The 12,293-nt window shown below is 53.4% G+C and overlaps 3 protein-coding genes across 3 annotated transcripts; 2 read left to right on the forward strand and 1 right to left on the reverse strand.

Moving 5' to 3' along the window:
• The first annotated feature begins 1,045 nt into the window (after positions 1–1,045).
• Positions 1,046–2,705, forward strand: M406DRAFT_358131 (uncharacterized protein). The gene is made up of 3 exons (XM_040923803.1): positions 1,046–1,560; positions 1,890–1,967; positions 2,112–2,705. Exons 1-3 carry the CDS (start codon positions 1,327–1,329, stop codon positions 2,118–2,120), a joined length of 321 nt encoding a protein of 106 aa, XP_040772863.1. The 5' UTR covers positions 1,046–1,326; the 3' UTR covers positions 2,121–2,705.
• A 1,543-nt stretch (positions 2,706–4,248) lies between these two features.
• M406DRAFT_266320 (UDP-glucose 4-epimerase) lies at positions 4,249–5,925 on the reverse strand (the record flags this gene model as incomplete). The annotated part of the gene is made up of 4 exons (XM_040917793.1): positions 4,249–4,526; positions 4,665–5,304; positions 5,359–5,537; positions 5,673–5,925. 4 exons carry the CDS (start codon positions 5,923–5,925, stop codon positions 4,249–4,251), a joined length of 1,350 nt encoding a protein of 449 aa, XP_040772864.1.
• Positions 5,926–10,699: 4,774 nt separating this feature from the next.
• On the forward strand, positions 10,700–12,025 carry M406DRAFT_324270 (uncharacterized protein). Its single transcript, XM_040919847.1, has 2 exons — positions 10,700–11,880; positions 11,951–12,025. Exon 1 carries the CDS (start codon positions 11,553–11,555, stop codon positions 11,790–11,792), a length of 240 nt encoding a protein of 79 aa, XP_040772865.1. The 5' UTR covers positions 10,700–11,552; the 3' UTR covers positions 11,793–11,880; positions 11,951–12,025.
• The last annotated feature ends 268 nt before the right edge of the window (positions 12,026–12,293 follow it).

Raw genomic sequence — 12,293 nt, forward strand, 5'->3', positions numbered from 1 at the left:
TGGAATGGATGGTTGTCAAAGATTCCTGTCCGTCATCCATCTTGGGGGGACTTGTCGATCCTTCTGCAAGCAAGGTGGCACGGTTCTTGGGCTGGCACTGAGTGGGTAATGTGTTTTTTTTCTCCCCTATGTATACAAGGAGAAAAGGCTCGAGCATGTGGCGAGCTGTACTCTTGACCGCTACACCCACAGACGAGCCTGGAACCCAACAACACGAGTGCCAACGCATTACACACCTGTATGTAGCTGAAGTCTGTAGTACCTAGACTATTGGTCGACCCAGCCAACCCCCGTCGTGGGGGTTTTTTCTTTGGGGGGGTTTTTTTTTTTGGTTAATTTCTTCTATCGTACAGCACCAGCACCAGCAGCAGTAATAGTAGGAGTAGTAGTAGTAAGCATAGTAGTAGTCGTAGTACCATGATTTTTCACACACCCGATGTACAACACAGCACACACACACTGATCGGAACCAGTGCCGCAAGTACACCTTACAGGCTCTGTTGCGGCTCCCCCGCCCTCCGTACGCTACTACCGGGGGGCCAGGCCAGGCCAGACCACTGAATACTAACCCTGGCCCCGCCTATTCTTCAGCCGTGCCGCTTCCGAAAAGTTTAGACTTGGGAAGACGTACAAGTCAGATCAGGTTTTCCTCATTGAGCCATTAGTTGAGGTTCTTTGTTCCGCACCTCGTGCTAGGACATCGACCACTGCAGGGGGCTCTGGACAGCTAAAGATTTTTCAGCCCGGGCCCTTTTTATTCTGATCGTCTGTGAGAGCTATGCTTCGGGACGAACGGCACATAGAAAGAAAGTTCGAGGCGAGTGACGAAAACTGAGCTGAATACGGGCGGGGGGGGGGGGGGGAATGGGGCCAGTGCAGTGCAAGTGCTGGGAGACGACAAGTGTGCGCACAAAAGGCCTTCCCCAACTACATAGCATATCCCACCTACCATCGCCCCTTCTCGTCCTCTTTTCGTGATCACCATTGCCACGTTACCTTTCTTGTCTCTGTATAATCACCTTGTTTCTGTCCGTCTTCTGTCCGGCCCGTTCTTCAACGTAAAGAAAACAACCACAGATTAATTCGCCATTAACATCTGCGTCGTCCTCATCGTTGTCGTCGTCAGCAAGCCAAAAGAAGACCAGTTCGAATTTAGCCGCACCGTGAAAGGGGAATTAAGTCTCTCCCTCTCTCATTTCCCAGGAAGAAAAAGAAAGCCAGAGAGGCTCCACACTACCACTTTATCCCTTCCTTTCTTTCTCATTCGAGAAAGAGACAATAGCCACCAGACAAAAGACAGGACACTCATTATCCCATCTATCAAAGATGAAGTCCTTCGCCCCCCTTGTTGTGGCTCTCACCGCCGTCTTCGCTCCGGTGGTCCTGGCTCACCCCGGTCACGGCTCCGTCGCCCCTCTGATTGTGCCGCGCGCCGACAACACCACGGATGACAACAACAACTCGACCAACACCGTGGCGACGGACCATATCCCGATCTTCCAGGCTGCAGACTGCGTTTGTCCTGCTGCCGTGTGTGATCCGCGGTTGAATGCGGCCAGCGTAAGTTTTGATTGCGCCCCCCCCCTCCTTCTTTCTTCTTTCATCATCATCTCTCTCTCTCTCTCATTTCCTCTTGGTCTTGCATGTACCAACCCTTCTCTCAAACCCCTGGAACCAACAAAGAGAATGCTTGGGGGTGTAGGGGGCGGGAAGGAAGAAGGATGACCAACGGGTTTGAATAGCGTGCTGTTCGACCCCCGAGAATAGGAAGGATTGGGCAAGGAAAGAAGAAGAAAGGAGAGAGAGAGAGAGAACAAGAAACACAGAGGAACTCTCCTCAGGATGTGGAATCATGACAACAAGGAAACGTGCTAACCTCGTCTCAACAGATTTGCGCATGCCAGGCCCAGGCCAAACTCGCCTGCTACATGCAGTCCAACGGCGCCTGCCCAAAGCCCGCTGATGGTGTAGGTTCTTCCTTTCCCACCCTGCATGCAATTCCTTGGGTCACGGGATCAGGTTCCTCCGTTCAGATCGAAAAAGGAAACAAGAATAAAAGCAAACAAGACAAACAAATTACTGACAAATATGACGTATCATCATCAAACCAGGCCTGTTAAAATACCAAAAAAATTAGAAAGATGACTGTGTGAAGTCATCTTCCTACATGGACCACTCTAAGAGGCGACGTTGCTTTCGACGCCTCGGATTATTTCGTGCAACGCTTTTTTATTTTATTTTTTTTTACTACCGGGCGCCATTCGGACGGAGAATTGATTGCTTTAGTTTGCCCTTCTTGCCCTTTCCCTTTCCTAATCTCCTCCGTCTTTGATAAACGCCCTGTAGGCGGCAGGTGGATCCTAGTTTCGGAAACACGGTACCGGCTATGTAAATAATGGGAGGGCGGGGGTCCCTTGAGACACCAAAAAAAATACACGCGAGGGCAAGCCCATCATCGCCAGATCCTTCCGGCCGGGGGAGGGGGGACAAGGTACTGAAACAACCTGCTCTCTTCGTCTATAATATCTTGCCATAGTACTATTGTATATTCTGGGTGGGAACAGAATTTTGATGGGAAGGATGGGACAGGAAAGTGTTGAGAGCCGGCGATGATGAAGAGAATAGTCGTGGTGGGTCTTTTCTTCCGGCTAAAAGTACCTAAAATGTCATCTCTCACGTACTGGTAATGAAATTTCTCATATTTTAAAAAATCTCCTAGCCAAATAAAACCAAGGAAATATTCTCCGAGGTCCTCTTTTTTAGTTTCATCGCGGGATGTTGCTCTCTGAAACCTCGTGATGGTAAACACCCCCCCCTCCCCCCCTTCCCTTCCTTCTCCTCGTCACCAAAACGAATTGACTCCATCCGGTCACGGAGCAAAACGAATCAGGAGATATGGGAAGTAACTCTGGTCCCGAACTTTATTTTTCATTTCCTGCGATTTTGGGGGGGGGGGTGGGGGTGGGAGGGGCGCAAAGTGGAAAAGAGAGACATGTACCATTTAAAGCGAGAATTGCATCGATAGTGGTGTGCCGTCTGGGGTAAGCCGTGTGCGGAGTAGGAAGACGTGGTTGGTTGCAATGGGATTTCAGAAACCCGGGAATAGTGCCTGCCCCCTCCCCATACCTGTGCCGCGAGAATAAGCAGAAAAGGAAACTTGCATCTGTACCGATATTGAGGCCGCGTGGCCTGAGACATTACGGTAGATGCCGGAGGAAAGATGAAGATGCATGATCAGTCGATTTTTGGTCACCAAGAGGCTGGTACAGATTGATTGCAGTTGCGGGGTTTAATTTGTTTGTTCTATGGTCATCATGTGGTAGTAAAACGTGACTGGATATTACCAGCAGGAAACGAGCTCGAGAAAAAAAGAAAGAAAAAAAAAAGAAAAGAAAAAAAATAGAAGACAAAAACAATAGACGCGATGCACTGCATTACTTTTGTGTTCCCAACCCAAACATTTTGCCCTTGCCTTATTCGCCCTGCCCTGTCAAAATTGGGACAGCACTGTGTAGATCCACCGCTAAAAATGCCGGAACCGTGCGATGATACGATGATACGATGACAAGATGTGAGAAAAGAAAAAAGTAAACAAGACTTGTGATGATGCGCTGCTCGGATCATTAGGACGTAGGAAGCAAGAAAAAAAAAAAAGGAAGAAAGGCGCTCGATCGTAGAGAAAAAGAAGAAGAAAAACAAGCAAGTGACAAATGCCTGTGCGTCTGTTACCAAATTTGGTAATTCGCCGTTCGAGCCAGCCGTTGTGAAGAATGAGGCTCGTCTGTCGTTCATTATTTTTTTCCGTTTCCCCCAGTGCTGTGTGAGATGCTCAGCATGGACGTGTGGGGAAGGAGACAGGAACAAAAAGAAAAGCGAGAAAAGAGATAAGACCAGATTAGATAGCGTCTTGATACATCCTGGCCCTCTCGCGAAGAGGACCACGCGAAAAGTGCAAACCAGAAAAAAAAAAACAAAAAACACAAAAAAGCCACATGCACCCGTCGAGGTAGTGATCGTCAATGTGGCACACCCAAGGAGGGGTGGGGTTGGGTTTCCACCATAGTAGTAAAGACGTTGCCGCTATTCAGCAGCTGGTGGTGTGCACGCGCCGTCCCGGCACAACAGGGCGACGCACTATTGCCACCGCCGCCGTTGAGACCCAAGCGACAAATGGTCTGTTGATTTTTCGGCTCCTCCACCACCACGTGAGGAGTCAAATCGTGGGGATTTCTTTCCCTCTTCCCTCTCTCACGACACCACGACGGGGGTCTTGCTGACGCCGACGGTGCGGCTGACAAAGTTCCAAAGGTCGACGGCGCACTGCGTGATGCTCTCGCGAGGAGCCCATCCCAGTTCTGCGCGGGCGCGGGCGTTAGAGGCCACACACGTGCCAACATCGCCCGCCCGGCGGCCTTGGTGGTCCAGGGGTATCTCCCTGCCCGCCGCGTGTTCGAGCGAGCGCACTGCCTCGAGCACAGTTGTTCCATTGCCACTACCGAGGTTGTAAGCGCGGAACCCCGTGGGGGCTACAGCAGCAGCGTTCTTGTTGTTAGCGCCACACGAGTCGCGTGCCGGACTGGCCGCGGCGTTGGTGCTGGTAGGGCCGGCAGAATCGCGGTCGAGTGTTTCAGTCTTTTCTTCTTTGTCAGCAGCAGCAGGAGGACACGGCCGCAGCGCAGCGATGTGGCCCCTGGCGACGTCCAGCACGTGCACAAAGTCGCGCACGGCGCTGCCGTCACGCGTGTCCCAGTCGGACCCGAATACGTCGAGCTTGGAACGGTCGCCCGTGAGCACCTGCGTGATGACAGGGTACAGGTTGGTCGGCGCGTTGCGCGGGCTCTCGCCAAGCAGACCCGAGGGGTCGCAGCCCACAGGGTTGAAGTACCGCAGCGCCACGATGCGCCAGCGGTCGTCTGCCTCAGCCAGGTCTGCAAGGATCGCCTCAGCCATGTACTTGGTGCGGCCATAGGGGCATGTGAGCCCTGCCACCGAGGGCGTGAGGTCGACGTGCGCGTCGGTCGCAGGGTCGCGCACGGTCTCGGGGAAGTGGACAAGGTCTTCCTCCCGCAGGGGCACGCCCGCGTTGGCCTTGGACCCATACACGGTCGCGGAGCTGCTGAAGATGAAGTTGCGGATGGCGAACTTGTCCAGGAGCTCAAGGAGCGAGACGAGACCGCAGACGTTGTTGTTGTAATAGGCCAGTGGCTTGCCAATGGACTCGGAGACGGACTTGTATGCGGCGAAGTGGATAACACCCGTGATCCGGGATTGGTAGGTCATCTGTCTCCTTTCGGTCTCGTCTGTCTCCGGTGATGATGATGATGATGATGATGTTGATGAGGATGTTGACGACGACACGGGCACGAGGTCGGTATAGCTCTCCAGCAGGAAGCGCATCGACCGGCTCCTGTAGTCGCAACGGTGGAAGTGGAGGAGTGGCATCTGTATTCCCTTCTCCTTGCACTCCTTCCCGGCGAGGAGCTTGATGTTGTGCAGTACGCTCTCATAGCTGTTGCTGAGGTTGTCGACCACGATGACTGGACAATTTCTGTTAGCCCTTGTGGCTCCTCCCAGAGACATGCAGCCTGCCGTGGTGCCGGCAGTTGTGGAACACATGGTCCAAAAACAAAAAAAAAAAGCAAGAGGGAAAAGGAAACAGGGGCTGTGCAAACCATTAAATCCAGCTCTCAAGAGTTCCAACACGGTATGGGATCCGATGAAGCCCAGTCCTCCAATGACAAGGACAAAGGTTGGGTCATGTGTGGTAGAGTGAGCACCAAGTCCGAGACCGCCAGCAAAGTTGAGAGGTGGTGCATCCTCGAGGTCGGATGTCTCTGGTGTGCTGAGAGGGGAACTCGCCAGTGGTGAGTTCTCTGAAGGGGTAGAGGCATATGTGGAAGGGTGTGAAGGTGTGTAGCTGTCCATGGTGGCTACAGAGGAGATGGACAAGTGCAGCTTCTGCTCTTCCATGGTGCTTATGGAAGTGTTGGTGTTGGTGTGTGCGTGTGCGTGTTTTTGTTTGAGTGAGTGAGAGAGAAAGAGCGTGTGTGTGTGTGTGTGTGTGTGTGTGTGTGTGTGTGGTGTCCAGGAAGATGGGGTGAGACTTGACAACTTAGGAACAAGGTGGGTGAGGGCCTTTTTCAAGTACTGGTTCCGGAAAACAAAGAGGCTCTTTTGGTAACGAACGGAGGAATTGGGAAGCAAGCTGGAGATGATGTCGACACCATGAGGAAGAGAAAGAGAATCAGGCTGGGGAAGCGAGTGAAATATTCAATAGTGTCGGTGGCAGTAGCCGGGCGCCGTCACACTAGGGAACGCATCGTCGTCGGACCACACACGCATTTTAGTTGGGCGATATATTGGCCCAAGCACGAGCAAGATGGAGCAATTTCAGCCGTCTGTGGGCAAAGAGAGCAATGAATGATACCCTAGAGCCGGCCAGCTCATCGTGGAGCCCGGGGTTGGGTGCCCTTGGGATGAAGCGAGGCATGTCTCACGGGCTAGAACACATGGCTTGCCCGTAGTGTGAGTATTCCAGGAATAGTGAAAAGAGCGTATGTACCGGTGAAACAAAGCTATCCGTATGACGTGCCTTAACGAGACGAACACGACACGGAGGTCGAGAACAAGGAGGGCAAGAGAAAAAAATAAAATAAAAAAGACTGAGGGAGAAACAAAAAAAGAACAGGGCTCCACTGGGTTGGTAACCGCCCAGGTCAGGCAGGTCTGGGCTGAGAGGATGGGTCAGCCCTCGGAGCATGTAGTATTCAGGCAGAGCAGTTTTTGTCTAGCCCTCAATGAATAGGTTCCCACATAGCAGGAGGATAAGAATGTGCACAAGGAAACCGTCCTTCGGTACCTCCTCCCGCCCCTCCCCCCCACCCCCCCCAGGCTGGCTTGGTCCTGTGTGCATTCCAGTCACCAGGGGTAGCTTGGGTGACGGGGTTGTGCCTCATCCGTGATGCCCGCGGACCCCCAAAGGTTCTCTCTTGGGTCTCTCTCTCTCTCTTCGGGCAGACCCAGCCAGCAGTCATGCCATCTTGTTTTCTCGTTGCCAGTTACGAGAGTTCTCGGACATTGCTACGTCAGTTTGGACTGTAACGCCAAGAAGCTAGAAGACGTGGCACAGGCATCTTCAGGAGGGTCTTAGTAGGAGTTGGCCTACGTGAAAGCTCGTAAAGGAACGGAATTAGAGCACTAAACCAGGATGCCGTGAAAAGCAAAAGGAAAAAAGTTCCCCAAGATAGAAAATTCGACCGCCTGAAGAACTATTACGGTTTAGCAGTATGTATGCACGGCAGGGCGAGACGCCACTTCTTGAGATACTGGCCGTGTTTGGAAGTAAAGGGCAAGCCACGGCAGGCTATCGGCCCAGTATAGCGGGTGAACGCAGGCCAGAGGAGTTGTACAAAAAGCAATAAGGACTTTGTGAGAGCCGCATCTGGACAAGAAGTCGTCGTGGGGTCTGTTCTGGTCAGGGCTGAACCTTGTCCCAGGAGGAGGCTTCATAAGCTGGGGCCCCCCTCAAAAGGGTCGAGGTTGTGCGAGCCAAGGAAGCATGGTGCTTTGGTGCGTGATCTGAGAATACGACGTTGCAGGTGTAGTGCTTGATTCGATCCTAGGCCCCGTCAGTGCACACGGGTGGGCCTGAGCTGGCACTATGTCAAAGAGGCGATGGCATGTAGAATTGGTGAGCAAGTACTAATTGGTAATCAGTGCCTGGCCAAGCCGTCCTCAGGTCGTGCGACGATGCTGTTGGGCTAAACAAACCCACCTCTTCCCACCAAGCCGGGGGAATGGAATTTCTCCATTGGGCCGCCACTACATGCAGAATACCTGGGGCAGCATGGGGGAGACTGTGCCGTACTCTGCGGCGCCAGGCAGGGCCGGCGGCAAAGAAGGTGATGAATGGTATGGTAGAATGTCAAAGGTGTAACCTGGATTTCGTCACCTTGGCGATGTCACTCTTAGCCAGGGGTGTTTCGGTCCTATCAAGGTGCGCGTGCCCGCTGGAAAAGACCTTGAAGAATTCCAAGGCAGGGATGCCTCTGCCTCCAATATGAGCAGGGGACAGCTCTTTAAGATCGACGAAGACCACCGGTTGTTTCGGGTCCGCCAATAGGCCTAGAGCCGGAGCATGGTCCACCGCGAGAGAAGTACTATGGTAGGGTTCTTCACTGTTGGGGGGGAGTGGACGGTTTTGTCTGGTTGGCCCTAAGCCTCGCTGTTTGTCAGATCTCTCATGGATGCGACCCTGTCGAGAGAGCCACAGAGAGACGGAAAGACAAGAGTTGAGCGGAAACATGCCGGAGAAAAAAACCCCCAAAAAACATATGCTTTCTGGTCGGCTCTTCTTACTCATCCGGCGACAGCAGCGTACATCCAGGCAGCCGGAACATGCACTTTGCCAAGGTCAATAGTCTGCAACATAGGCCCTTCGTCTGAAAGCTTCACCGCTGTCGCAGCCGCTGGAGGCGGCGGGTCTGCCACATCCTGTGGTAATAACATCGCGAGCCGGCTCTCGCTACCTAGGTATTACGGCCGAGTTGTCTCTGAAGCGCGTGGTGGACAGGGGAGGGCACGAGGCGCTGGGAGACGCCGCTATGATCGGACCGGGCCTCTTTGTCTCACACTGCTTTGAATTCCATGTTGTTGGTTTTTTGTTGCGCCCTGAGTCAGAGAGAGCTGCGGAGCTGGGGGGAGCTGACTGGCCCTAGAGAGACAAGACCGTGTCTCGTCCTTCTAGGCGTCCTGGGAGGAGCTCTCGCTAGCCATTTTACCGCCTGGCGAGATGTTCAGGGTTCCGCAGGCCAAGTTCTTATGAGGACGGGACGGTCGACCCGAAAGCCTGGTGCGGCCCTCAGCAACGTGGTCAACCCACGCGGCAGACATGGCGCCTCGACTACTTTGGGCGCCCACGCGGTTGGAAGCTCAGGGTCTTTCTGTCAGGGTGGCGCTGTCTCTTCTCCGAGCGATGCCGTGTGAGTAGGTCGGATTTACCGATTAGTACCAGAAGTTGTTCTCTAGCGGATCCACCCGTAGTGGGGGAGACACAGAGAGAGGGAGGAAAAGACCAGGCAAGGCGCGACGGCGCACAAGAATGCGTGGAGAAGCGCAAAGTTCATTGTAGTCAAAGTTATTGTGGTTAGTTAGTGTGGATTGTCGAACGATCGAAGCGCTAAAGTAGTGATTCGTAGTTCTCTTGGGTCATTGTTTGGTTGGAGTATGAGTGGTCTAGAGACCGAAGAGAAGACCATTGAGAGAAGGCACACAAAGAAGCATGACACTAAAAGAAGAGTATTTTCGTGCGGGACTGCTAGCATCGCATTAGATCTGACGTGAGTGTAAATAGCCGTGCGGTGTGCGCGAGAGAAGGACGGAGGAGAAAGGGATGAAAAAATAGAAGCAGGTGCGTGCGTGCGTGCAAGGGAAAAAACAGTTGGTTGAGGAATGAAGTCGGCTCTGAGTGGGACCGATCCGGGCAAGAGCCACCCCTGCCCTTGCCATGGAAAGGGCACCCCCAGACTTGAGGAAGGAATCGAAAACACATGGACGTTAGCGAGTGGGTACCTAGCTGGGGAGTACAAAGATTATGTTGGTAGTTGCATATTGCTTTTCAATATGCGGATAAAAGAGCGAACTCAGGATGGCCCCCCCTTGCTGCCTGCATCAGAAGTACCGACATGGACACCTACCATACCATAGAGAGTAATGCTCAGTATGTACTATAGTAGCTTCAGCCACAGGAACCCCCTCCCAAATCACCGAGAGCCAGCCCTCGGACGCTCGGATGGAATCGATGAGGTTGTGAGGTATCGAAGTACTCTCGTACCTAGGTACTATGTACTGTTGCTATGTACCTTTGCCCCTCCAAAATTTCCCTCCTTCTCTTGCTACCTACCCCTCCCTGCTCCTTCCCATTTCCTACCACCCCCCACCCCCGCCCCTTCTCTCCTTCTGCAGTTATCAGTCATCATCCAATTTCGACGTCTTTCCAAGACTCGACACGCCACATACTTCATTGCTGGGGCGGGCTGGTGCTTTTCCGCGCCTGGGCCTGATTCCAGGTCTGACCGCATTCTTTTCGAGAGAGACCAGCCTTGGTTGGACAAGGACAAGAAACAGTCTAGAGGTCAGCGACAACCAGGTGAAGAGGCTTCATTTCCCTTCTGGGGCAAGGTCTGGTGCGTACTCGCATCCTGTCGACTTGTTCGCCATGACGAGGGCATTTCCGGTGTGGCATCGGGTGTAACGCAAAGCCAGGACCCCAGCACAGCACGTACAGCACGCACAAGCAAAGCCCTCGCATGCCTTGCTTGCTGCACGGGAGATCATGGTTCGTCCTCCCCTCGTGCTTGTGTTCCCTAATGATGCCGGTGGCTCTCTCGGTAGTCCAGCATCCGGTGCCGGGGTGCTTCTGTGGCAATAATATATGTATGACGCATTCAGTTTGTTCTATTTATTTTGTTTCTCTCGCTACGCTGCGCTACGCTGAACGATGCGCCGTTTTCTTGACGAGCGAGAAGGCGGTCATGTTGTTCTGTATGGCGCCCAAAACTTGTACCACTGTGGCCACCCGCACCTCGTGATGGGGACGCGTGAGAAACGCTGGGCACCATCACTTTAGAGGGAGGGGGCGAGGAGGAGTCTACAACATCGAGGATGGCCTGTCTGTGCTGCACGTCCAGGACTTTGGATTGGTCGACTTGATTATGCATGTCTGTCACCCGGTGACTGAACTCCCGGGCCTGTGGTAACATCACATCGCTTGTCTCGCTCTGGCGCTACCCACCGCCAATCAATGCCCGCTCTGGAAGGCTGCTGCGCCTGGAAACTCTCTTTTTCCCTTCCCGTTCCCTCCTATTCTCTTCTCGTTGGCTCTATTCTCAGCCGTCCCTCCTCCTTCACTGGCCAGCAACGTCAGCCCGGAAGCAACCTTTCGGGCTTTTTTTTTCGACCACTGGCAACAGCCGCCTGCCCTCCAGCCCCATCGTTTTACGGCCATTTTCCGGACTGCAAGGCCAAGGTGTGTGTGTTTCTAAAATGATGATGATGATGATGCCACCTGGCCGTGTAGTGTAGTCAGTGCACACACACCATTCACACCCGCTCTGCCACTGCCACTGCCACAACCTCGACGCCTCCACACGCTTCTTTTCAGGAAACGGCCATCAGCTCTCCGAGTCTAAAGGAAACTCAGCTGCAATCTGCACGCGCGCCTGGGGTGAGTAGGGCATGTGGCTGCAGCCTGCGCCAGCGCCAGCGCTGCTGCACGTCGGTGTCGTGACTTTTGTTTATTCATCGTGCTGCTCGGCGATGATCTGGATGCCGAAAGCTGCCCGCATACTTGGCATGCTGATCATGAGATACGGAGGCTCGACCAATGCCTTTTTTAGCTACTTTCTCTTGCTCTCGCTTCTCCTCTGGCCCAGAATACGGCATGCGGTCGCGAGTCGCGCCTGCAGTCGACGGGACCCTGCCCTCCCCTGGTACATCCTCTCTCTTATGCGCTACCAGGTTTTACCCTGAAGGCCTTCTCCCAAGATAGGTCGATGGCGCCATGGCTTGTACCTCGGTCCTCGTGGCCCCTGACTTGTGGGTGGATACGGTACCTTGACTATGACAGAAGAGAGCCTGGCAGCTCTGGTAGCTCTCAAAAGTGGGTGTTCGTGCCCCAGCCCAGCCCAGCCCAGCGCACCCTGCCCTCCAGACGGCGGCGGATGGAGATCGTGGCGTTCCAGGGCCCAGTTTGCTGGATCTGCCACGTCGGTCCACTGATTCTCGAGAAATGACGAAAAGATAGACAAGACACAAAAGAAGATAGGAGAGAAGACGAAAAATAGATCGAAATAAAGAAAAGCAAATGATCGGAAAGTGCTGCTAGTACGATTATCGTTGGTAAGCCCGTGTTGTGTTTCGAAGTAGTTTAGCATGCGCATCTGGGTCTCACTTTTTTTCGTATGTTCTGCTGTACTGCTGGCTTTGCATTTGCTGGGGTCCCATATTGGTCGTGGCCTGTCTGGTCCCTTCTCGCCCTCTGCCAATCTGTGACCTGAACTTGGCGAACTGGAACTCGTTTGGGTTTTAATATCGCCCTCCCATGCACCCATCCGTTCGCGTCTTTTGCTGGTTTCCCTTTCCGGCCTCTGCTCTACAGGCCAAGCCATCCTCCTTTTATTACACACTTTAGGCTCCCTCCCTCCCCGCCGCCGTCACCACTGGGCCCTTTTTACAAAACCGCCTATTCCCTTTTCACCATTTCCGGACAAAGAAAGAGCGGCGCAACCCCGCCT

Source organism: Cryphonectria parasitica (assembly GCF_011745365.1).
Source record: "Cryphonectria parasitica EP155 unplaced genomic scaffold M406scaffold_8, whole genome shotgun sequence".
Taxonomy (NCBI): domain Eukaryota; kingdom Fungi; phylum Ascomycota; class Sordariomycetes; order Diaporthales; family Cryphonectriaceae; genus Cryphonectria; species Cryphonectria parasitica.

Bases quoted from the DNA above. Each gene is read 5' to 3' on its own strand.
- M406DRAFT_324270 (XM_040919847.1), top strand. From the start codon at position 11,553: ATGGCGCCATGGCTTGTACCTCGGTCCTCGTGGCCCCTGACTTGTGGG.
- M406DRAFT_358131 (XM_040923803.1), top strand. From the start codon at position 1,327: ATGAAGTCCTTCGCCCCCCTTGTTGTGGCTCTCACCGCCGTCTTCGCT. The intron at 1,561-1,889 runs GTAAGTTTTGAT...TCGTCTCAACAG, and splicing joins CGCGGTTGAATGCGGCCAGC to ATTTGCGCATGCCAGGCCCA.